Here is a 25,954-nt window from a genome sequence, read left to right as displayed (position 1 = left end):
AGGAGGGAGGAGGAGGAGAGGAGGAGGAGGAGAGGAGGGGGAGGAGGAGGAGAGGAGGGGAGGGGGGGGAGGAGAGGAGGAGGAGAGGGGGGGGGAGGAGGAGGAGGAGAGGGGGAGAGGAGGAGAGGGGGGGAGGAGGAGAGGGGGGAGGAGGAGGAGGAGAGGAGAGGGGGGAGGAGGAGGAGGAGGAGAGGAGAGGGGGGAGGAGGAGGAGGAGGAGAGGAAGGGAGGAGGGGGGAGAGAGGAGGAGGAGGAGGGAGGGAGGAGGAGAGGAGAAGGAGAGAAGGAGGAGCAGAACCTTGCCCATACCAGCTAGAAATACCCCCGCCCCAACCGAGGCCAAAGCTACATGCAATTTGGTGCTCCCACATCCAACATGTCTGGCATACCACTTTGTCACTCTTTTCATGAATAACTTTACACCGAGGGTGGCGCAATCCACAAGGAATATTGACAACCTTTCCATAAATTCATTTGGAGAGAAGTAAGAACTCAACAATTGACCCGGTCAAATTCAACACATGCGGCAAAAGTTTGATGTTGAATTGTGACGCTCAGTTTAGTTGCAAAAAAGATACTAAAATGTAATAAGATATATATAAAATGGTAACTGTCGAATATCAATATACCACAAATGTAAAAGCGACGATGGATCAAGTTTAAGACAATAAAACGCCAACTCGAAGCGGCACAAGTCCAAAAAGGATATTTGCTGTGGAAATTGGAGTTTGGTTTGATGTAGGTACCCTCCAATGAACGCACAAAAAAGGGAAGAGTCTCCTTCAGGCCATTAGGGACCTTGACACAGTACCTCTTTGGTGCTACCTCTTTGGTGCCCTTCCCACCAGCTGTTGAAACGAAGGGTTAACCCACGTGCGACTTGCCCCGGGTTTAGAAAGAAGGGCGAGGAGGTGGGCGTGATGGGGGTGGAGCCCGTGTGGGTGGCGGTCCCGGCGGAGGTGGAGGCAGAGTGGAGGTGGGTGATGAAGAGGGTGAAGGAGTTGCTGACTGAGTGGGTGAGGGCTCAGGTGATGGGGCAGGCGATGCAGGCAGGCTTATGTTGGGGCGGTAGATGGGGGGTGGTGCATTGTTCCACACGTTGTTGTAGATGGGATAACTGGGTGGCTTTGTGTTGGTCTTTACTCTTGTGAAATTGATACAGCGACCCTGCGGGTAAAACAGAAGGGCAAAACGGTTAATTCATCAGTTCAAATACACGATCGCTTGCACTAATATTTTACCCAGAAACACAGATATGAAATGAATTGAACAAAACAGCCTTTCTTGATAGTTTTTAAATTCATTTGTGGGACATGGGCATCACTGGCTGGCCAGCACCTATTGCCCATTCTGCATTGCCCTTGTAAGGTAATTGAGAATCAAAGAACAAAAACAGCCCAGGAAACAGACCCTTCAGCCCAACGAGCCCACGCCGCCATTTTAACACTACCAGTTCCCCCCCTCCACCCATGACCCTTATCTACTGTTTTAGGGCCATCCACATTGAGAGAAACTAATTTAGGGACAATTTATTACTGCCAGTCAGCCGAAGAGTACATCTTTGGGGTGTGGGAGGAAACTGGAGCACCCGGAGAAAACCCACGCAAGCACAGGGAGAATGCGCAAACTCCCACAGACACTGGCCCAAATCCATGTGTCTGCACAGCAAACAGTGACAGTCACTGAGCTGTCGTGTTGCCCAGCATCTGGTCCAGTTTAAGCACACACTAACGACATGAAGCACGAGACCAATCTCAAACTATCAAGAGCAGCCCAAGTACAACCGATCACATGTGTGCCCCTCGTTGGACAACAAGGCGGACCAACTTAAAACCTGTGAATGAAAAGAGAAAAAACGTTACAATGATACCATATCCATTTACCTTACCAGGGATGCCCCAATGCTAATGAACCTTATTTAAAACAATCTCCTCTATCCACCCATCTCCAACCCACTCATGTGCCTGTCTAAGTTACCCTTAAACAACTCTAGCGTGCTTGCCTCCACCACCTTACTTGGCAGAGCATTCCATACCCCCACTACCCTCTGTGTGAAAAACCTCCCTCTAATATCTGTATTTTCCTTCTCCCCCCTCACCTTAAGCCAGTGGCCCCTCAGTGTGTGGCTTTAACATCGGAAATACCTCTATTAGATACCCCCTCAGTCGAACAGCCCCAATCTTTCCTCATAACCCAGTCCTTCGAAACCAGGCAACATCCTGGTAAACCTCCTCTGCACTGTCTCCACGTCCTTCCTGTAGTAAGGCGACCAGAACTGGACACACTACTCTAAATGCGGCCTAATCAATCTTCTGTTCAACTGCAACATTAGACTCCAGCTCTTATATTCTATACCCCTTCCTAAAAAGGCAAACATACCATAGGCTTTCTTCACAACCTTCTCCACTTGAACTGCCACCTTCAAAGACTTGTGCACTTGCACCCCCAGGTCTCGCTGCGATTCTATACTCCTTATGGGCTTACCCTTTATCATATAACTCCCCCCTACATTATTCTGGCCAAAATGCATCACCTCACATTTATCCGGATTAAGCTCCATTTGCCATATATCTGCCCAATACACCAGCCTATCAATATCCCGTTGTATTGCCAGACACTGCTCGTCAGTACCTGCCAATCCAGCCATCTTGGTGTCATCAGCAAATTTGCTGATCACACCACTTACTCCCTCTTCCAAGTCATTGAACACAACACAAAGAGAAGAGGTCCCAGTACTGAGCCCTGCGGCACAACACGAGTGACAGACCTCCAGCTGGAAAAGGACCCCTCCACTACTACTCTCTTTCTCCTCTTTGCAAGCCAATTCTCAACCCATCTAGATACCTGGCCACGTATCCCATGAGCCTTAATCTTTTCCACCAACCTAACATGAGGGACCTTGTCAAACGCCTTACTGAAATCCACATAGACGACATCAACGGCTCGTCCTTCATCGACCGTTTTTGTCACCTCAAAAAATTCTACCAGATTCGTAAAGCAAGACTTCCCCTTTACAAAGCCGTGCTGCATATCCTTAATCAGATCGCAACGCTCTAAGTGCTCATACATCCTATCCCGAAGAATCCTCTCCATCAACTTGCCTACCACTGACGTCAAACTCACCGGCCTATGGTTACCCGAGTTATCCCTCCTACCCTTTTTAAACAACGGTACCTCATTCACTATCCTCCAGTCCTCTGCGACCTCACCTGTGTCCAAAGAAGAGACAAAGATTTGCGTCAGAGGCCCAGCAATCTCATCTCTCGCCTCCCAAAGCAGCCTCGGATAAATGCCATCGGACCCCGGAGATTTATCAGTTTTAATGCTACCTAAAAGCCCTTCTTCCCTCATAATTGATAGATCCTTCAATTGGTCTACAGCTCCCTCGATGACCGTACCAGACATCAAGCCCCTCTCCTTTGAGAATACCGACGCAAAGTATTCATTCAGGATCTCCCCCATTCCCTCAGACTCTAAGCACAATTCTCCTCGTCTGTCCCTGAGAGGACCGATTTTACCCCTAGCCACCCTTTTGCTCCTGACGTAGAACATAGAATATAGAACATAGAACACTGCAGCACAAACAGGCCCTTCGGCCCACTAGTTGCGCCGATCACTTCTACACCTACTAAGCCATAGACCTATCTATAACCCCCAATCCCATTCGATCCCATATACTCATCCAGAAGTCTTTTAAAAGACCCCAGCGAGTTCACCTCCACCACCACCGACGGTAGCCGATTCCATTCACTCACCACCCTCTGAGTGAAAAACTGACCTCTAACATCTCCTCTGTACTTGCTTCCCTGCACTGTAAATCTGTGTCCTCTCATAGCGACCATTTCAGCCCTGGGAAATAGCCTCCGAGAATCCACCCTATCTATTCCTCTCAACATCTTATAAACCTCTATCAGGTCGCCTCTCAACCTTCGTCTCTCCAGGGAGAAGAGTCCCAGCTCCCTCAACCTATTTTCATAAGGCATACCTCCCAATCCAGGCGACATCCTTGTAAATCTCCTCTGCACCCTTTGAATAGCTTCCATGTCCTTCCTATCATGAGGCGACCAGAACTGCACACAGTACTCCAAGTGGGGTCTGACAAGGGTCCTATAAAGTTGCAGCATTACCTCCCGACTCCTAAACTCAATCCCTCGATTAATGAAGGCCAGTACACCATACGCCTTGACCACATCCTCCACCTGCGAGGCCGATTTAAGAGTCCTGTGGACCCGGACCCCAAGATCCCTCTGCTGTTCAACACAGCTAAGACTCCTACCCTTGATATTGTATTCCTTCATCCCATTGGTCCTGCCAAAATGGACCACTACACATTTATCTGCCTTGAAGTCCATCTGCCACTTCTCCGCCCAGTCTTGCATCCTATCTATGTCCTGCTGCAACTTCTGACATCCCTCCAGACCATCCACAACACCACCAACCTTTGTATCGTCTGCGAACTTGCTAACCCACCCCTCCATTTCCTCATCCAGGTCATTTATGAAAATGACAAACACCAAGGGTCCTAGAACTGATTCCTGGGGCACTCCACTGGTGACCGACCTCCATGCAGAAAAAGACCCATCCATAACCACTCTCTGCCTTCTGCAGACAAGCCAGTTCTGGATCCACAAGGCCAAAGCCCCCTGGATCCCATGCCCTCTCACCTTCTCAAGAAGTCTTGCATGGGGGACCTTATCAAACGCCTTGCTGAAGTCCATGTAAACCATGTCTACCGCTCTTCCTTCGCCAGTGTGCTCAGTCACATTCTCAAAGAACTCAACTAGGCTCGTAAGGCACGATCTGCCTTTGACAAAACCATGTTGACTATTTCTGATCATTCTGAACTTCTCCAAATGCTCATAAATCTTGTCCCTCAGAAGCCTCTCCATCAACTTACCAACCGCTGAGGTCAGACTCACTGGTCGGTAATTTCCTGGGCTATCCCTGTTCCCTTTCTTGAAAATAGGAACCACATCTGCAATCCTCCAATCCTCCGGAACCTCTCCCGTCCCCATCGACGACGCAAAGATCATCGCCAGAGGCTCTGCAATCACTTCCCTCACCTCCCACAGTAACCTGGGGTACATCCCATCCGGTCCCGGCGACTTGTCTGTCTTGATAGAGTTTAAAAGTTCTAACACATCCTCTTCCTTAACATCCACATACTCAATCTTTTCAGACTGCCACAAACCTGTAGTACAACCTCCCAGATCACTTTCCACCGTGAATACCGAGGCAAAGTACTCATTAAGCACCTCTGCCATTTCTTCCGGTTCCACACAGACTTTTCCCCCTTCACCTTTTATAGGTCCTATCCCTTCTCTTCTCATCCTTTTACTTTTTACATATTTGTAGAAGGCCTTCGGATTCTCCTTAATCTCAGCTGCCAAGGCCTTCTCATGACCCCTTCTGGCTCTCCTAATTTCCTTTTTAAGCTCCTTTCTACAAGTCTTAGACTCCTCTGGATCCTTACCATCTCCTCGCTCTCTGAACCTTCTATACACCTTTCCTTTCTTCCTGACTAGGTTCACCACGACCTTCGTGAACCACGGTTCCCGTGCCCTACCAAAACCTCCTTGTCTCATCGGAACGTTATCGTGCAGAGCTCCAGTCAAACGTTCCTTGAATATCCGCCACCTTCCTTCTGTACTTTTCCCCAAGAAAGCCTCCTTCCAGTTTATTTGTTCAATTATGTGCCTGATGTCTTCATATTTCCCCTTACTCCAGACAAACACCTTCCCAGCCTGCCTGATCCTATCTCTTTGCAATGCTATTGTGAAGGAGATAGAATTATGATCTCCATCCCCAAAATGCTCTCCAACCGAGAGATCCGACACCTGTCCTGGTTCATTAGCCAGCACCAGGTCAAGTACAGCCTCTCCTCTCGTAGGCTTATCCACGTACTGTGTCAGGAACCCCTCCTGAACACACCTAACAAACTCCTCCCCGTCCAAACCCCTTACCCTTGGGATATTCCAGTCGATGTTTGGGAAATTAAAGTCTCCCATCACGACAACTCTGTTATTACTACATCTCTCTAGGATCTGTTTCCCTATCTGCACCTCAACTTCCCTGTCACGATTGGGCATCCTAAAGAAAACACCCAGCAAAGTTATTGACCCTTTGCTGTTCCTAACTTCCACCCACAGAGACTCCGTAGACAGTCCCTCCACGGCATCCTCCTTCTCTGCAGCCATGACACTGTCCCTGATCAACTGTGCCACTCTACCACCTCTTTTGCCCCCAACCCTGTCCTGCTTGAAGCATCTGAATCCTGGCACCTGAAGTACCCAGTCCTGCCCCTGAGATATCCAAGTCTCTGTAATGGCCACCACATCACATTCCCAAGCAGTAATCCACACCCTAAGCTCATCTACCTTATTTACTACACTCCTGGCGTTAAAATAGACACACCTCAGCCCCTCGGTCTGGACATTTCTCTTCTCCACCACCCGTCTAACCTCCCTCTCCTACCGTCTACAGTCCTTCCCTACCCGAGAGCTAACCTCCTCGGTCTCAGTCTCCTCATCTCTGTTCCCTCCCCCCCAACCTTTCTAGTTTAAAGTCCCCCCAGTAGCCCGAGCCAATCTTCCTGCCAAGATATTGGTCCCCCTGGGATTCAAGTGCCACCCGTCTTTACTGTACAGGTCACACCTGCCCCGAAAGAGGTCCCAATGATCCAGGAACTGGAATCCCTGCCCCCTGCTCCAGTCCCTCAGCCATGCATTCACCCTCCACCTCATTCCATTCCTGCTCTCATTCTCCCGCGGCGCAGGCAGCAATCCTGAGATTACTACCTTCGCATTCCTCTTTCTCAGCTGCCTACCCAATTCCCTATAATCCCTTTTCATGACTGCTTCCCTCTTCCTGCCTATGTCAGCAGTACCTATATGAACCACAACCTGCAGTTCCTCACCCTCCCCTTTCAGGATGTCTGGGACATGCCCAGAGACATCCCGGATCCCAGCTCCAGGGAGACAAACCACCATCCGCGACTCCCGTCTGCATCCGCAAAAACACCTGTCTGATCCCCTCACTATGGAGCCCCCTATTAGTACTGCCTTGCTGTTCTCTTTCTTAGTTTTTTGAAGTACTGGCTCAGCTCCAGAGAGCTGGCCACTGCTTCCTCCTCCAGATGAGCTGTCCCCCCCCAGTGGTACTCAGACAGGAGTACTTATTTTGAAGGGGGACATCCACTGGTGTGCTCTCCGTCACCTGAGGTTTCCCCTTCCTAATAGTTACCCACGTGCCTTCTTCCCGTTGCCTTGGTGTGACAACTTGCCGACAGCTCCTATCACTTATCTCCTCATTCTCTCTAATGAGACGAATGTCCTCAAGCTACCTTTCCAGTTCCTTTACCAGGTCCCGTAGGGACTGCAGCTCCACACACCGAGCTCAGGTATGGATGTCTGGGAGACCAGGAGCCTCCAGGACCTCCCACATATTACATCGGCAACAACATACTGGACTCACACTCATATTTGCCCTTTTTAGAAATACAGAGAAAAAATATTAAAAAAACTTATAAACTTACCTTGCCTCACCCTTTTTGCTTTGGCCCTCTGAGCCAAAGCCCTTACAGCTCACGCAAAAACAAAAACAAACTTACCTGCTCTCACTCAGAGCCCCTCGCCTCTCTCTTTTTTGGTTAGAGGAGGAGGAGGGAGGGGTGGGATACTCTACCTGTGTAGAGTATCGGGTTTCTTCACCTTTCCAATTTATGGGGGTCCAGAGGGAAAAAAAACTACTTCCCTATGACCACTTCCTGACTCTGATTTAAAATTTAAAAAAAAGCTTTGAAAAAAGAAACACAGTAACTTACTCACCAGTCTCTCCCTCTCTGACGTGCTCCCAAGGAACAATGAGGAGTAAAACACCTTTGGATTTTCCTTAATCCTACCTGCCAAAGCCATTTCATGCCCCCTTTTTGCCCTCCTAACTCCCCTTCTGAGATCCCTCCTACTCTCTCTGTACTCCTCCAACGCTTTCTCCGTTCCCAGCTGCTTAGACCTGACATACGCCTCTCGTTTCTTCCTAACCAGGTCTTCTCTACTTCTAGTAATCCACGGCTCTCTAATCCTACCTTTCCCATCCTTCCTCCTAACCGGCACATGCCTTTCCTGCATCCATTTCAGTTTTCCCTTGAAAGACTCCCATATGCCTAACGTGGATTTGCCCTCCAACAGCCTATCCCAGTCTGTCCCTAAGCACCTGCCTAATCTGGCTGTGTCTAGCCCTCCACCAATTTAGCAACCTCCCCTTAGGACAGCACTCATCTTTTTCCATTCGTATCCTAAGACAGAGATGTGGTCACCGTTAGCCACATGTTCGCCGACTGCAACCTCAACCACCTGACCCGGCTCACTTCCCAGAACTACATCCAGTATAGCCCTCTCTCTAGTTGGGCTATCTACAGACTGCTCCAAGGACCCTTCCGATACACATCTCACGAATTCCTCCCCGTCCGAACCCCCAGCTCTGGGCACCTCCCAATCCACCCCAGGGAGATTAAAATCTCCCACTACAACAACCCTGTTCTTCCTCCACTTGTCCAAAATGTCTACACATATACCCTCTTCCACTGCCCGCGGGCTGTCGGGCGGCCTGTAGTACACTCCTCGCATAGTAATAGTTCCCTTCCTATTCCTTAACTCCACCCACAGAGACTCAATTTCCAACCCCTCCATGTTATCTTCCCTCTGCACTGCTGTGATGTGCTCCCTAACTAAGAGCACCACTCCCCCTCCTCTTTTCGACCCTCCCCTGTCATACCTAAAACACTTATACCCAGGAATATTTAGCTGCCAGTTCTGCCCTTCCTTTAACCACGTCACTACCACCACATCTAAATTCCTTGCGAACATCAAGGCCTTAAGTTCACCATTGTTGTGGCTCTGGAGTCACACGTAGGCCAGGCCAGGTAAGGATGGTAGATTTCCTTGTCTAAAGGACATTAGTGAACCAGATGGGTTTTTCCAACAGTTGTTTCACCGTCATCATTAGATTCTTAATTCTAGATATTGAATTCAAATTCCATCAACAGCTGTGGTGGGATTCAAACTCGGGTCCCCAAAAAGTTAGCTGAGTTACTGGATTAGTAGTCTGGCGGTAATACCACTCGGCCATCACCTCCCCATATAACTCCTTTAAAATAATAATACATCCCATCCAGTGATTTATTCTAAGACAAAGTACATATGTGGAACTGTGAGCTGCAGGGGAGGTCACAGAGATGGGTACAATTACAAGATTTAAAAGAGGTTTGGACAGTTACACGGATGGGAAAGGTTTCAAGGGATATGGACCAAACGCAGGCAAATGGGACTAGTTTTCTTTGGGAAACCTGGTCAGCCTGAGTGAGTTGGGCTGAAGGGTCAGTTAGTGTGCTGTATACCTTGATAACTCTATGAGATAACCCAAAGCTAGATGAGAGATGTGGGTCTTAGAGGAGGAAAATACACCTCTTGGCTCAGACAACTGAAGACCCAGCCACTGCTGGTGGAGTCGATATAACTGGAATGCAGGAGAGGGCAGAATTAAAGACCACATAATTAGGAAAATATAGCCACTCAGCCCATCTAACCTCTCCTATATTATAGGATATGTGATCTGACTGTTTATCATATATCCCATTCCAATTCCACACATCCCGTTGGGTCACACATCCGGCTAAAATTCCTTCTACAAGGCTTTGAAACGATTCAGGCTTACAAATTACATTCCAGAAGTCAACAGTACAAGCTCCGAGGAAGGAATTTCTGAAAGAAAGTTTCAACTCTGGGGGTCTGGAGGATGTCAACTCATTCTGCCTTTTTGGGTTGGATCATCTTTTCACACTGTGGTGTTGCTTTGTGTATATACATATCAGATGTAACTAAATTCATCAATTCAGAAAATCTCAGAGCAGAATTAGGCCTTTTGGCCCATTGAGTCCACTCTGCCATTCCAATCATGGCTGATATGCTCCTCATCCCCATTTTCCTGTCTTCTCCCCATAACCCTTCAACCCATTACCAATTAAAAAGCTACCTAATCCCTCCATTAAATTTACTCACTGCCCCAGCATCTGCCGCATTTTGGGGGAACGAATTCCACAGATTCACAACTACTTTGGGAGAAATAGTTTCTCCTCAACCCTGTTTTAAATTTGCTACCCAATGAGGAAGCTGCTTGTAAGATGAACACAACAATGTCCCCACACAGCACTTTGGGGCATTCCTTCCCAAGAACTCCATCCATGGTACACACTGACAAACAACCTTTGCCTCTTGAAGCTCGTCCAGTAAGGAGAGTTGAGAATATGGCTGATTGGATTGGGTGATCAAATGCATTTGCATAAATATCTCTGCAGTTGCTTGGGAGTTGTGCAACTATGGGACATTGCTCGAAGAACATCCAGAATTTAACTCCATTAACATCCAACTCATTAGTGCAACAATTAATGGAATGCATCATTCACGTCATCCCCAGGATCTTGAGTGCTGACTGGCGTCACACCACTCAACAACACTTTGGGTTATCCTTCAAGACACCTCATTCAAGGAGAGATACAAATACAATCTGACCAAGAGATGTCAACTTAAAAAGGAGTCATTACTCTGTGTCACAAGGCAGTCCTGCCAAATTCCCGGCAGGAAGATTAGTGAAGATGTGATAACTGTAATGATATCAAAGAGGCTCATGAGGTTGGCCTCTTGGAGGTAATGACCACCTGCCCAATCAGGGAGCCTTGCCTGCATATAGAAATGGGAGTGTCAGGTTCTCTGGGACTCCTGATTGTGATTGTGAACCAGATGCACTCTCACAATGAAATACAGAGTCTTTTTAAATTCATTTGTGGGAATCATAGAACACTACAGGGCAGAAAGAGGCCCTTCGGCCCATCGAGTCTGCACCAAACACAATCCCACCCCGGCCCTACTCCCATATCCCTACAGATTATACCCATGAATCCCTTGAACGTACACATCCCTGGACACTAAGGGGCAATTTCTTAGTGTGGCCAATCAACCTAACCCACACATCTTTGGACTGTGGGAGGAAACCGGAGTACCCGGAGGAAACCCGCGCAGACACGAGGAGAATGTGCAAACTCCATGCAGACAGTGATCCGAGCCAGGAATCGAACCCAGGATCCTGGAACTATGAAGCAGCAGTGCTGACCACTGTGCTACTGTGCTGGGCCAGCATTTAATGCCCATCCCTAGTTGCCATTGAACTGACTCAGTTGTTTGGCCATTTCGGAGAGCATTTGAGAGCCAAGCACATTGTTGTAACTCTGGAGTCATGTGTAGGCTAGACCGAGTAAGGACAGCAGATTTCCTTCCCTAAATAAAGGGGATCTGGTGAAAGGACACCGGCCTCTGAGGAGTTATTTCAACAACAGAAATGTGTTGGGTTAGTCAGAGTCACTGGGATGTTGGATCAGCGAGACCACAGAGTTAGTGTAATCATTGGCTTGGTAAAATTGCTGAGTCAACCAGAAAGGAAAAAAGAATGAAGGGTTGTTATTTCTCTGGACCTCCCAAGCTGTTTTACAGCCAATGAGATAGTTATTGTTGGAATGGTTAAATCAAACAGCAATGGGATCATTGTCATCTGAGGGGTTGGCAGTTGTGGCCATGTGGTACTAATGTGTACCATGATGTAACAGCGACATCAGCAGTCAATTTCAAGATGGCAGAGCCTGCACACGAGAGAGGTGTACTTCCCTCAAAGCTCAGACATAGCACGGTGTAAATCAAGGATTATATGAGGAAACCTGCTTTGAGTTAGAGCTAACTCCTCGCTTCAGAGGCAATGGAAAATCTTCCCAATCCAGAACAGGCTAGACATTACCTGACCAGAGACCCCAGTAATATTCAAAGTGCAAACCAAATAACAACCGGATAATTTCTTTTGGGGGATAAATATTGGCCAGGACACTGGATCAGTTCGATGGTTGGATCGATATAACCATTGGGTTACTATCATTTGATACCACTCATGTCCTTGAGGGAAGGAAATCTGCCGTCCTTATTTGGTTTGGCCTACATGTGACTTCAGAGCCACAGCAATGTGCTTGACTCTCAAGTGTCCTCCAAAGGGCCATGAGGGATGGGCAATAAATGCTGGCCAGCCAGTCATACCCATGTCCCATGAATGAATTAAACAAAGCTACAATCTTGATTAAGTTGCTACAACAGTTGACTCAGTGACCTTCTGCTGTCATGTTATTATGAAGGAAGATTTAGTATACTTTTCTCACAGTCTGATCTACATGCTACGTGCAACGATATGTAAAGTGACAGATGCACCATTCAGTTTGCATTGCCTCTCCTCATTCTTGCTTGTACATAAGAACATAAGAAATAGGAGCAGGAGTAGGCCATCTGGCCCCTTGAGCCTGCCCCGCCATTCAATAAGATCATGGCTGATCTGTCGTGGCTCAGTTCCACATTCCCGCCCTCTCCCCATAACCCTTAATCCCCTCTCTTATCAAAAACCCATCAACCCGCGTCTTAAAAATATTTAGCGAGGTAGCCTCCACCACTTCAACGGGCAGAGAATTCCAGAGATTCACTACCCTTTGAGTGAAGAAATTCTTCCTCAACTCCGTTCTAAACCACCCCCCCTTTATCTTGAGGCTGTGCCCCCTAGTCCTACTGTCCTTTCTGAGCGGGAAGAGTCTCTCCACCTCTATCCTATCCATCCCATTCATCATCTTATACGTCTCAATGAGATCTCCCCTCATTCTTCTAAACTTTAACGAGTACAAGCTGAGTTTATTCAGCCTCTCCTCATAGCTCAACCCCCTCAACTCCGGTATCAGCCTAGTAAACCTCCTCTGCACTCCCTCCAAGGCCAAAATATCCTTGCGTAAGTACGGCGCCCAAAACTGCATGCAGTACTCCAGCTGCGGCCTCACCAATGCCCTATATAGCCGCACCAAGACCTCCCTACTTTTATATTCAATCCCCCTCGCTATGAAGGCCACCATCCCATTTGCCTTCCTGACCACCTGCTGCACCTGCAAGCTGGGTTTTTGCGACTCATGCACAAGGACCCCGAGGTCCCTCTGCACCGTCGCCTGCTGCAGTTTTTCTCCACGTAAGTGATAATCCTTCCTACCATTATTCCTACCAAAGTGGACCACCTCGCACTTGGCAACATTAAATTCCATTTGCCAGTTCCTGGCCCATTTGCCCAGCCTATCTAGATCCTTCTGCAGACTCTCCACACCCTCCGCGCAATTTGCCGTTCCACCAATCTTGGTGTCATCAGCAAATTTCGACACCATACACTCGGTTCCCTCCTCCAGATCATCTATATAAATGGTAAATAGCTGAGGCCCCAGCACCGACCCAAGGCACTCCACTAGTCACCAACCGCCAATCCGAATAGCACCCGTTGACCCCCACTCTCTGCCTCCTATTTGACAACCAGTCCTCTATCCACGCTAACACCCTACCCGCAACTCCATGTCCCCTGACCTTCTGCAATAACCTCTTGTGAGGTACCTTGTCAAACGCCTTCTGAAAATCCAGAAAGACCACATCTACCGACTCTCCTCTATCCACCGCCCTGGATACATCCTCATAGAACTCCAGTAAATTTTTCAGACACGATTTCCCCTTAACGAAACCGTGCTGCGTCTGCTCTATCAAGCAATTCCCCTCAAGATGCCTCGCTATTTCCTCCTTGATGACGGATTCTAACATTTTACCTACAACAGACGTTAAACTAACCGGCCTATAATTCCCTGCCTTTTGCCTGGCACCCTTAAACAACGGCGTAACATTAGCCACTTTCCAATCTTCCGGCACTTCCCCGGAATCCAGCGACGTCTGGAAAATAACCACCAACGCATCCGCTATCACCTCCGCCATTTCTTTCAGAACCCTCAGATGCATTCCATCCGGTCCTGGGGACTTGTCCACAATCAGCCCCTCCAGTCTGTCGAGCACCGCCTCTCTAGTAACAGTAATGTCATTGAGACCCTCCAGTCCTACCACTTTTCCATCTCTAACACCCGGCAAATTATTCACGTCCTCCTCCGTGAAGACCGAAACAAAAAAGTTATTCAAGACCTCAGCCATTTCCCCATCCCCTACCACTAAGTCCCCCTTCTCATCCTCTAAGGGTCCAATGTTCACCCTAGCCAGCCTCTTCCTTTTTATATACTTATAAAAACTCTTGCTATCCTTTTTTATATTAAGCGCTAGCCCAGCTTCATAGTTTCTCCTACCCTTCTTTATCAATTTCTTTGTCAATCTTTAAAATGTATCAGTGGCACATCACTGCATTCAGTTTCATCTGCCATGCACCCAACTGAGCGGCACAGTGGTTGGCACTGCTGCCTTTCAGCGCCAGGGTCCCAGGTTCAATTCCGGCCTCGGGTCACTGTGTGGAGTTTGCACATTCTCCCCGTGTCTGTGTGGGTTTCCTCCCACAGTCCAAAGATGTGTAGGTTAGGTTGATTGGCCCTTAATGTCAGGGGGACTGGCTCGGATAAATGCTTCACAGCTCCAGGGACCCGGGTTCAATTCCTGGCTTGGGTCACTGTGTGGAGTTTGCACATTCTCCCCATGTCTGCCTGGGTTTCCTCCGGGTGCTCCGGTTTCTTCCCACACTCCAAAGATGTGCAGATTGGCCATGCTCAATTGCCCCTTAGTGTCAGGGGGACTAGCTATGGTAAATGTGAAAAGTTATGGAGATCGGGCCTGTGTGGGATTACAATTGGTGCAGACTTGATGGGCCGAGTGGCCTCCTTCTGCAGCGTAGGGATTCGATGATTGTAACTTTGTGCCTGTCTGGCTTTGAGGAGATTCCCCACCACTGACATTAGGCTGACTGGCCTGCAATTAATGGGTTTACTCCTCTCCCCTCGTTGTTAACCAGGGTGTAAAATTTGCAATGCTTCAGACTTCTGGGATCCAGTCTGATCCTCCAGGGGGATGATTGGAAGATTGCACACTGAACTCACACATTCATTGGCAGAGTGCAATCAGCTTGGAAATGGCCTCAAACATGGAGAGGATGCCTTGAATCCAGACTCGCCTCACACTTTGTGGGTACCAACCAGTTGAGTTGAATCCCCAGTCCTGCCTCCACTGTAGTTGTTGGGTGGAGCAGGCACTGACAATGGGAGATGGACGCAGAGATAGATCCAAGCACGGCTAGACTGATGGCACTTTATCCGCCCTTTGTGTGTTGTTTAGACATTATTAATGGGCAGCTCCCTCCCTCAGAATCTTTCTTCATCACTTGTTTATAGATTGTACATTGTTGGAACTCATGTACGTTGAGCCTGGGTGGACCTGAAGAGGGAGCAGGCGAACTGACTCTCCATAACCCAAGTCTGTTGTCAGCACTTGGAAATATATTAGCCGTTCCTTCACTGTTGCTGGGTCAAAAATGCTGCAACTCACTCCCTAACAGCACTGTCGGTGTACCTACATACACTTCAGGGACTGCAGTGGTGAAAGAAGATGGGGAGTGGTGGTGGGGTGGTGGGGGGGTGGGTAGCGATGGCTCACCACCACCTTCTCAAGACGCAATTGAGGACAAGCAATCAATGCTGGCCCAGACAGAATCTGTAGGCTGTGTTTTCGCTGGCAAGACTGAGGCTGAGGGCGACCTGATAGATAGAGGCCTACAAAATTATGAGAGGCACAGACAGAATGGATAGTCAGAGGCTTTTTCCCAGGCTGGAAGAGTCGAGAACACAAGAACATAAGAATGTAAAAATTAGGGGCAGGCGTAGGCCATCCGGCCCATGCTCCGCCATTCATTAAGAACATGGCTGATCTTTTCGTGGACTCAGCTCCACTTACCCGCCCGCTCACCATGATCCTTAATTTCTTTACCGTTCAACAGTCTATCAATCCTTACCTTAAAATCATTCAACAAGGCAAGACTACAAGAGTGCACAGGGTTTAAGGTGAGAAGGGGTTAACTTGAGGGGAGACACGCGGGGAAACTTTCTTCACACAGAAGATGGTGGGTGCTTGGAACATGCTGTCAGTGGAGTTGGAGGAGGAGGCAGGCATGTTAGCAATGTTCAAGGCATATCTTGATAGGCACATGCATGGGAATAGGAACTGCATATTGGCACGGGCTTGGTGGGCCGAAGGGCCTGTTCCTGTGCTGTATTGTTCTTTGTTCTTTCTCGTTCGTACCTCGAGGGCAATTTAAAATAAAAGTGAACTGTTTGCAACTATTTTAAAGGCGCCACAGGTCGAAAAGGTTTGCAGTTTGGCCAGATGAGGGTTAAAGCTCGTACAGTGCAGTACAGTTGGCCACTGTCCAATCGCTTTGTTTGTGCTGTTCTGGAGTAGAGTGCAGTCGATGTAGGCAGTGGTCAGACACTAATTAAAGCAAGACGCTCGCTGACTGCAGGCGGCTCGACGCTGATGTTTGACGGGCGGTTCTGAATCTGCCAAATCAGCAAGAAACCTGCAGCTCCTTTCCTTTGTCTGAATCCGACTCCAGCCCCGCTGCACGCTGAGACAGAATTCACTCACTGAGGTTTCAGGGCAATGTGCGCGCACTCGTACGCACGGGCCTCATGAAAATAAACACACAGGAGCAACACTGTGGAAAATATCATGGACCCTCCCATCCCCCATCTCCTCTCCCCCTAAGTCACCCCCGTCAAGCACACTTCTTTCCAATTTGAGGGTATGTTCTTGAGGGAAGGGCCAAGGACCACCTCGCACACTGAGTATGGCGACAGTGGTTCCAACCATCATTCACTTGGAATGCTCCCAACGTTTGCAGTCACCAAGTAACTTGAGGTCGCTCCACAGCTGTGGTGCTGCGGTGCCAGCGGAGGAGGAATGATGTGCCTGGGGTTGTTTGCACAGCAGGATGGCAAAGGGGGCTCTTGCTGCATGAGGCACCCCCCCAACAAACAATCAGGGACGTGAGGCCTTTTTTCTGTTCAGCTGCACCACACAATATGTTCAATCCTTTCCAACGGATGTCTCCGTTACGTGTGGGAGCAAGCGAGACCAAAGCCTCAATCAATGGTTTCATAGCAGTGGCGGCGCAGTGGTTAGCACTGGCGCCTCACAGCGCTATGGACCCAGGTTCGATTCCCAGCTTCGAGTCGTTGAGGAAACACGCCCTTCAACCCAGTTTGTCCATGCTGCCCAGTTTTTACCGTTAAGTTAGTCCCAATTGCCCACGTTTGGCCCATATCCCTCTATACTCATCTTAACCATGTAACTGTCTTAATGCTTTTTGGAAGACAAAATTGTACCCCCCTCTACTACTAGCTCTGAAAGCTCGTTCCATACAGTCACCACCCTCTGTCCCTCAATTGGGTCACTATCTGTGTGGAATCTGCACATTCTCCCCATGTCTGTGTGGGCTTCCTTCGGGTGCTCCAGTTTTCTCACACAGTCTGAAAGACGTGCTGGTCAGGTGCATTGGCCGTGCTAAATTCTCCCTCAGTGTACCCGAGCAGGTGCCGGAGTGTGGCGACTTATAACTTCATTGCAGTGTTAATGTAAGCCTACTAATACATAAACTTAAACTTAAATAAGAACATATCAGTTAGGGATAGGCTATTCAGCCCCTTGAGCCTGCTCTGCCATTCAATGACATCATGGCTGATGTGATTGGAACCTCAACTCCACATTGCCACCGACCCATGATCACCTTTGACTCTATTGTTAGTCAGGAATCTTGCTAATTCTGCCTTAACCATATTGAATGGCCCCGTCTTCACCACTCTCTGGGGGAGAGTTCCAAACATTCACAATCCTCAGAGAGAAAAATCCTCATCTATGTCTTAAAGGGCAGACCCCTTATTTTGAAACTATGTCCCCTTGTTCTACTTTCTCCCACAAGGAGACACGTCCCTTCAGATTCCAACCTGGAAATTCACCTTAGGATTTTACATGATACCTCTCAAACTTCGGAACTCTGATGGATCTTGGCCCAGCCTGTCCAACTTTTCCTCGTAAGATAACCACCTCCCATTTCAGATATCAATCCCGTGGACCTTCTCTGAACTGCTTCTGACACACTTGTATCTTTTCTTAAATCAGAGACCAAAACTGTACAGTGCACTCCAGATATGGTCCCATCAACTCTCTGGACAATCTCGGTAGCAAAATATCTCTGCTTCTCTTCGAGGGTGATATGGTGGCACAGTGGTTATCATTGCTGCCTCACAGCTCTCGGGACCCAGATTTGATTCCCGGCTTGGGTCAATTTGTATGTGGAGTTTGCAAGTTCTCCCCATGTCTGCGTGGATTTCCTCTGGGTGTTCCACTTTCCTCCCACACTCCAAAGATGTGTGGGTTAGGTGGATTAGTCATGCTAAATTGTCTCTTAGTGTCATGGGGATCAGCTAGGATAAATGTATCGGGTTACAGGGTTGTGGGGATAGGGCCTGGGTACAATTGTGGTCCAGATTCAATGGGCTGAATGGCCTCCTTCTGCAGTGCAGGATTCTCTGATTCTTATATTCCTATCCATTTGCAATAAACATCAACATTCTATTTGCCTTCCTGATTAATCACTGATTATGTCTGCAAACCCGAGGGGAATTTCACAGTAACTTCATTGGAGTGTTAATGTCAGCCTTACTTGTGACTAACAAATAAATTTTAACTTGAAAAACGAACTATTCCCGATTCATGTTCTCGGACACCCAGATCCCTCTGTGTCCTGGAACTCTGCAATCTCCCACGTTTTAAATAACATGCTGCCTTTCCACTCTTCCTGCCCACATGGACAAGTTGACATTTTCCCCCATTGTGCTCCATCTGCCATTCTTTTCCCACTCATTTAACCGTACAACCCTTTGTCGAATCCTCCTTGTGACTTTGTATCTCCAGCCAATTTAGCAACTGAACATTTGGTCTCTTCATCCAATTCATTGATATAAATTCTAAGTACTTGAGGCCCCAGCACTGAACCCTGTGGCACTCCAGTTATTGCATCTTGACAAACCAAGGAAGATCCATCGATGGCAACTCTGCTTCCTGTTCCTAACCAATCCTCTATCCATGCCCCATAACCAATCCTCTATCCATGCCACTATGTTACCTCCCTACACCATGAACTCATACTTTGCACAGTAAACTTTAATGTGGCACCCTGTCAAATGCCTTCTGGAAATCTAAGCACAGCGCATCCACAGATTCCCCTTTATCCACATTGCTTTTGACTTGCTCAAACAGTGCCAACAGTTAATCAAACATGATTTTCCTAGCATAAAACTATGTTGATTCTGCCTCAACGTATTGAGAATTTTGAAGTGTCTTGTTATAACCGCGTTGCCATGGACTAAAAATATGACCATGCCATCAAAGCTGGTCAAAGGGCTTACATTTGAATCCTTCACCAGTGGATTAGCCTCATCTGCTTCTGTTGAGTTGCATTGAATTATAGAATTCCTTCAGTACAGAAGGAGGCCATTCGGCCTATCAAATCTCCACTGACCGCAATCCCACCAAGGCTCTATCCCCATAACGTCATCCATTTATCCAAGCTCGTCCTCCTGACACGAAGGAGCAATTTAGCATGGCCAGTCACCTAACCCACACATCTTTGGACTGTGGGAAGAAATCGGAGCGTCCGGAGGAAACCCAGACAGGCACGGAGACAACGTGCAAACTTGACACAGACAGTGAGTGACCCAAGCTGGGAATTGAACTCAGGTCCCTGGCACTGTGAGGCAGCAGTGTTAACCCACTCTGACGTCATGCTAGCCATGGTACATCACAGTGGTACATCTTCTATGGAAGGAGATGTCAACAGAGGCTATGAGGATGTAGCATTGAGTGAAAATTGAATGAAATTATCATTCACATTTGTACACAAATTGTGTTCTGGACAGTGTCTCACAATGATTGGTGAGTGTTTTGAACAATAGTAACAGCTGAGAGTGAAAGGTCAGTCACTCCATTTTAAACAGCAACTGGTGGAGCAAGTGTCATGACAAAGAGCATCGTGGATGGTTTAACGGAGCGTGGACAAGAAAGGTGAAACGCCGAGGAAGGCATGTGTCAACCCAAGACTGGGAAGTAGGATGGTGAGGGGCAAGGGCTTGAGGGATAAGAAAGCAAAGATATTGATATTGAGGTCCAAGAACAATACTTTTCACTGTATCCCAGTACATGTGACAATAATAAATCAAATCTGAATAGTTCTAATTTCTTCCCTTACTCACTCTTTCACCTCCAACCAGCCCCTCCCACTTCACCTCTCCAACCTTCAACTTTCCCCCACTCACCTCCTGACCATCTTGTCGACAGTATCTGTGCCTCACAGGAAGGCCAGCATTGTTAGATAATTGGGTTTCTGACGGGGACAGCCCATGGCTGAGCCAGTCTTGAGCCGCTGCAACATTTCCCAGAAGAGAGAGTTGCTAATCTCTGACATCTGTCCCATGGGAAAGCTCCGTGCTTGACCCCGGGTCTCTGTGCATGGGTCAGACAAGGATAAACACGCCACGTGACTGTAAAGGTGACGGACCAGCCTGGTCTCCTCACTCAAGGAGGGACACTTCAAGCGTTGAAAGGGGAGGCATTCTGGGAGTTGAACATTTGGAAGAATTGAGAATTCTTTTCTGTGTTAGGAGCCATCAGTCATAACTGTTCACGATACCTCTCAAAGGATAAAACCAGATGTCAACCAGAGAAGTTATGTAACAACCCTGTTTAGTTTGGCCGAGTTACAAAATTTCTACCCCCATTCTGTCCAAAATATTCATAGTTCTCCTGCAAAAAAAAATGCACATACTGCCTGTGTGTTTTGCTGACAGCTGCTTCCTATCCTTTTCGCCCATAGTTCCTATTGTCTCCCGTATTTTGTTCCCTGCTCCCGCTTTCCTTTCCTTGGCTGCAGAGGCAGCTGCGTCAGCATTCCCGAACCCTCTTGCTGCTCAATGGTGGATGACCATCCCAGTAATGTCCGACACCCTCCCCTTTTCTGTCCCCACTGGAAAGGAGGTGCTTCCAAAGACAACAGTGAAATCAGCAATGAATGTAATAACACATGGCTCCAGGGAATGGGGTGGCCGCCTGCTTCTTACCAACACCCACGTAATCAACCACTGATCAACTCACAGAAATCATTTATCTCCTCTGACATCTTGGTGCAGAGCGGACTGTAGCCTTTGAATGCTCTCTGACCACTTTTGATTTGATTTATTATTGTGACATGTATTGGGGCACAGTGGAAAGTATTGTTCCTTGCGCGCCATTCAGAAAAGGCATTTACCGGGATGCTACCGGGACTTGATGGTTTGAGTTACAAGGAGACGCTGGATAAACTGGGACTTCTTTCCCCGACAGCATGGAAGGCTTATACAGGCTTATAGAAGATTATAAAGTAACGAGGGGCAAAGATCAGCGAGATAATCAATATCTTTTCCCAAAGGTAGGGGAATGTAAAACTAGAGGGCACAGGTTTAAGGTGAGAGGGGAGAGATACAAAAGGGTCCAGAGGGGCAATTCTTTCACACAGAGGGTGGTGAGTGTCTGGAACGAGCTGCCAGAGGTTGTAGTAGAGGCGGGTACAATTTTGTCTTTTAAAAAGCGTTTAGACAGTTACATGGTTAAGATAGGTCGAGAGGGGTATGGGCCAAATGTGGGCAGTTGGGACTAGCTTAGATGTTAAAAAAAAAAGAGGCTGCATGGACAAGCTGAAGGACCTGTTTCTATGCTGTAACCCTCAATGACTCTATGGCTTACCATTCATAGAGAAGGAAAGGAGTGTAATTATAGTCAGAGCTAGGGTGTAGAGAAAGATCAACTTATGTGACATCGTTCCATTCTAAAGTCTGATGGCTGCAGGGAAGAAGCTGTTCTTGAGTCGGTTGGTATGTGTTATTAGACTTTTGTATCTTTTTCCTGATGGAAGAAGGTGGAAGAGAGTATGTCCAGGGTGTGTGGAGTCCTTAATTATGCTGACCCTTTGTAGTTTATTGTGGTCTTGGGCAGAGCAGGAGCCCATACCAAGCTTTGTGAACTCTTACTGAGCCACTTGTCGAATAATGGCTTAATAGTTCTGGATATCAGACAGCGATGCACATCATGTTGCAACAGCAGCCATGTGCAAGATTCTTAGAAGAGAAGATGGATAGTCTTGTGATAACCCCCAGGATCTGCTTGGGGATTCACTGATTGACATTCCTGCAGGCCCAGTAGAATACAAGCTCCCTCATGATTGGTAAAAGTTTAAAGTTTATTTATCAGTGTCACAAGTAGGCTTAATTAACACTTCAATGAAGTTACTGTGAAAAACCCCGAGCCGCCACACTCCGGCACCAGTTCAGGTTCACTGGGGGAGAATTTAGCATCTAACCAGTATGCCATTTGGACTGTGGGAGGAAACCAGAGCACCTGCAGCAAACTCACGTAGACACAAGGAGAAGGTGCAGACTCCGCACAGTCACCCAAACTGGGAATCAAACCCGGGTCCCTGGCATTGTGAGGCAGCACTGCCAGCCACTGTGCCACTGCGTAATTAACTAAACAGCTGAAGCTCGTACACCGAGCCCTTAAAAAGCAGGCCCCCGAGTGGGTCCATTATTGCATTGTCCGGGTTGGGCCTGTTTGTGTTCACCACAGGGTTGCAGTTTTTGCTTTATTTTATGCAATAAAGCACCGTTCCTTTCCAGCTGACTGTTGGAGTTTTCTAAGTCTGGACATGGGAGAGATGTACTTACCTGGAAGCCTATTATGTCTATCATGCAGATAGGGTAGTCTTTGAAGAATCTGTCTGGAATTAGACCCAGGTCACTCATAAGTCGAGGGAACCCTTTCCAAAGCAGGTTAGGCCACAGGTGACTTGGAGAGAGATCTATCGAGATCTAGCAGCAGGATGGCACAGTGGTGTGCACTGCTGCCTCACAGCCCCAGGGATCCAGGTTTGAGTCCTGGTTTGGGTCACTGTCTGTGCAGAGTCTGCATGCTGTCCCCCGTCCCTGCGTCCCTCCGGGTGCTCCAGTTTCCTCTCACAGTCTGAAAGAAGTGCTGGTTCGGTACATTGGCCGTGCTAAATTCTCCCTCAGTGTAACTGAACAGGTGCCGGAGTGTGACGACTAGGGGGGTTTTCACAGTAACTTTATTGCAGTGTTAATGTAAGCCAATTTGTGACAATAATAAACAAACTTTAAACTTTAAGAAAACTTTCAAGTACAGTTCAAAGTCGGACTCAAACCACAAAACACCACTCACTCCACAGCGGAAGATGAAGGTCACAATCAATGTTGAAATGCTGGGTGGCCAGACTTTCAGACCACCCCAGAGAATTTATCACAATTTAAAAAACTCAAGTTTTTGCTGTTTGTTCTTGTTTTTTTTTAAAAAAGTGTTATTTTGTGGCACACACCAGCATCACAAAGAGATTGCAGACTTTGTTCTGAACAAAAAGTATCTACTGATAAGAAACTAAAATCATAAGAATCCCTATAGTGCAGGAGGCAGCCATTCAGCCCATCAAGTCACAACTGACCACAATCCCACCCACATCATATCCCAGTAACCTCACATATTTAGCCTGCTAGTCCCCCTGTCACAAAGGGGCAATTCAGCATGGCCAATCCACCTAACCTGCACATCTTTCAAACAGAGCACCTGGAGGAAACTCACAGTGCCAGGGACCCGGGTTTGATTCCCAGCTTGGGTCACTGTCTGTGCAGAATCTGCACATTCTCCCTGTGTCTGCTCGAGTTTCCTCCGGGTGTTTTCCTCCCACAGTCCAAATGACATCCTGTTTGGATGCTAAATTCTCCCCCAGCGTACCTGAACTGACACCAGAGTGTGACGACTTGGGGACAATGTGCAGACTCCCAAGACTGGAATTGATCCCGGGCCCCTGGTGTTGTGAGGCAGGTAACTATCGTGCCACCGTGTCGCCCTATTGAAAAATTCCTCTATTTCTCGATACACTTCCCTGTCCAAGAGGAGGCTTTACGTTGACAGGATTGATCCCAGTTGTCAGCAGGCGAAGAAAAAAATTGTTCCTGCAATACTGATGCAGTGCCACTAGATGTCTCTCGCTAAGGGTATTGAAGTTACCTGGAGAATACGGTTCTGTTTCATCTTCTGCCCTCATTCATTCGCCCACCCACCAAAAGGCTTACATTAACAACGGAGAAGCAACAGACCTATGCTGCAGCTTTTCTCAAATAATGGGGCTTCCTAAATCCAGGACCAGTATGGAAAAAGAAACTCTTAAAGTCAAAATACTGCAGATGCTGGAATCTGAAACAAAAACAGAAACTGCAGGAAAATGTCAACAGGTCTGTCAGCATCTGTGGACAGAGAACAGAGCCAGGACGCAGTCTCGAAAAGGTTTTAGGTGTCCAGATCACCAACAACCTGTCCTGGTTCCCCCGTGCTGACACTACAGTTAAGAAAGCCCATCAACACCTCTATTTTCTCAGAAGACTAAGGAAATTTGGCATATCAGCAACAACCCTCACCAACTTTTACATCTGCACCATAGAAAGTATTCTATTTGGTTGTATCACGAGTGTCGGACTGGGGTAGGCATGGTAAGTAGTCTCACAACACCAGGTTAAAGTCCAGCAGGTTTATTTGGTAGCATGAGCTTTCGGAGCACCGCTCCTTCATCAGGTGAGTGCCTGAACAACCGTCGGGTTGTATCACAGCCTGGTCTGGCTCCTGCTCTGCCCAAGACTGCAACAAATTACAAAAGGTCTTGAATGCATCCCAATCCATTAGGCAATGGGCCTCCCACCCACTGACATTGTCCACACTTCCCGCTGCCTTTATGGATGGCACAGTAGCACAATAGCTAGCACTGCTGCTTCACAGCTCCAGGGACCTGGGTTCAGTTCCCAGCTTGGGTTACTGTCTGTGTGACGTTCTCCCTGTGTCTGCATGGGTTTCCTCCAGGTGCTCTGATTTCCTCCCACACTCCAAAGATGTGCGGGTTAGGTTGATTGGTCATGCTAAAAAAAATTGCCCCTTAGTGTTTTGAGGTGCGCAGGTGAGAGAGATTAATGGGTAAATATGTAGGGATAGGGGGGTAGGGCCTGGGTGGGATTGTGGTCGGTGCAGACTCGATGGGCCAAATGGCCTCTTTCTGTACTGTAGGGTTTCTATGACTTCTAAAAGCAGCCAGCATAATTAAGGACCTCATGCATTCCTGACATACTCTCTCACAACTTCTTCCATCGGGAAAAAGATACAAAAGTCTGAGGTTACGTACCAACTGACTAAAGAACGGCTTCTTCCCTGCTGCCATTGGACTTTTAAATGGACCTACCTTGCACTAAGTTGATCTTTCTCTACACCCTGGCTCTGACTGTAACATAACATTCTGCACACTCTCCTTTCCTTCTCTATGAACAGAATGCTCTTTTCTGTATAGCACAAGAAACAATACTTTTCACTGTATACTAATAATAAATCAATAATAAATCAAATCAAAAACTCTTAGAGTCTACTCTGGGATGCCATTCCTGGAGCAGACCCATTTGACAAAGCAGTGTCTCGGAAAGAGATTGAAATGTTGCATTCCCCTTGAGAATGTGATGTGGGTTGAAAATCAAGGGGAAAGCATCTTGCTTCAATGATATATCTCAAAGATCTAACGTTGACATCCACAAAGCTGGCCGAGACGACTCTGAGGAAGAGAACACAGCCCTTCCACCAAGGGAGTGTATGGTTCCTTCAAGGATCCCAATCCTGCAGGTGACTTACTTTCTCAGTCAGATCAACTACAAAGTCCACACCAGCTAGTACCTTCCACATGGGTGGCAGGGTAGCACAGTGGTTAGCACTGCTGCTTCACAGCTCGAGGGGACGTGGGTTCGATTCCCAGCTTGGGTCACTGTCTGTGTGGAGTTTGCACATTCTCCTTGTGTCTGCATGGGTTTCCTCCGGGTGCTCCCATTTCCTCCCACAGTCCGAAGATGTGCGGGTTAGGTTGATTGGCCATGCTAAATTGCCCCTTGGAGTCCTGAGATGCTTCGGTT

The 25,954-nt window shown here is 47.8% G+C and overlaps 1 protein-coding gene across 1 annotated transcript in view; it reads right to left on the bottom strand.

Moving 5' to 3' along the window:
• Nucleotides 1-828: 828 nt before the first annotated feature.
• The window catches only part of LOC145361149 (anthrax toxin receptor 1-like), a 183,817-nt gene continuing 158,691 nt past the window's right edge, over nucleotides 829-25,954 (bottom strand). The window contains exon 18 of the mRNA XM_080216766.1: nucleotides 829-1,167. Within this exon, the coding sequence (XP_080072892.1) occupies nucleotides 892-1,167 (276 nt within the window). The 3' untranslated portion in view covers nucleotides 829-891. The remainder of the gene's footprint in view (nucleotides 1,168-25,954) is intronic.

The sequence above is a fragment of the Carcharhinus amblyrhynchos genome, chromosome 34 (genome assembly GCF_965287045.1).
Source record: "Carcharhinus amblyrhynchos chromosome 34, sCarAmb.v2.hapA, whole genome shotgun sequence".
NCBI classification, from domain to species: Eukaryota; Metazoa; Chordata; class Chondrichthyes; order Carcharhiniformes; family Carcharhinidae; genus Carcharhinus; species Carcharhinus amblyrhynchos.
Note: the sequence above shows the minus strand (reverse complement) of the source record. Positions and strands in the feature narration are given on the sequence as shown.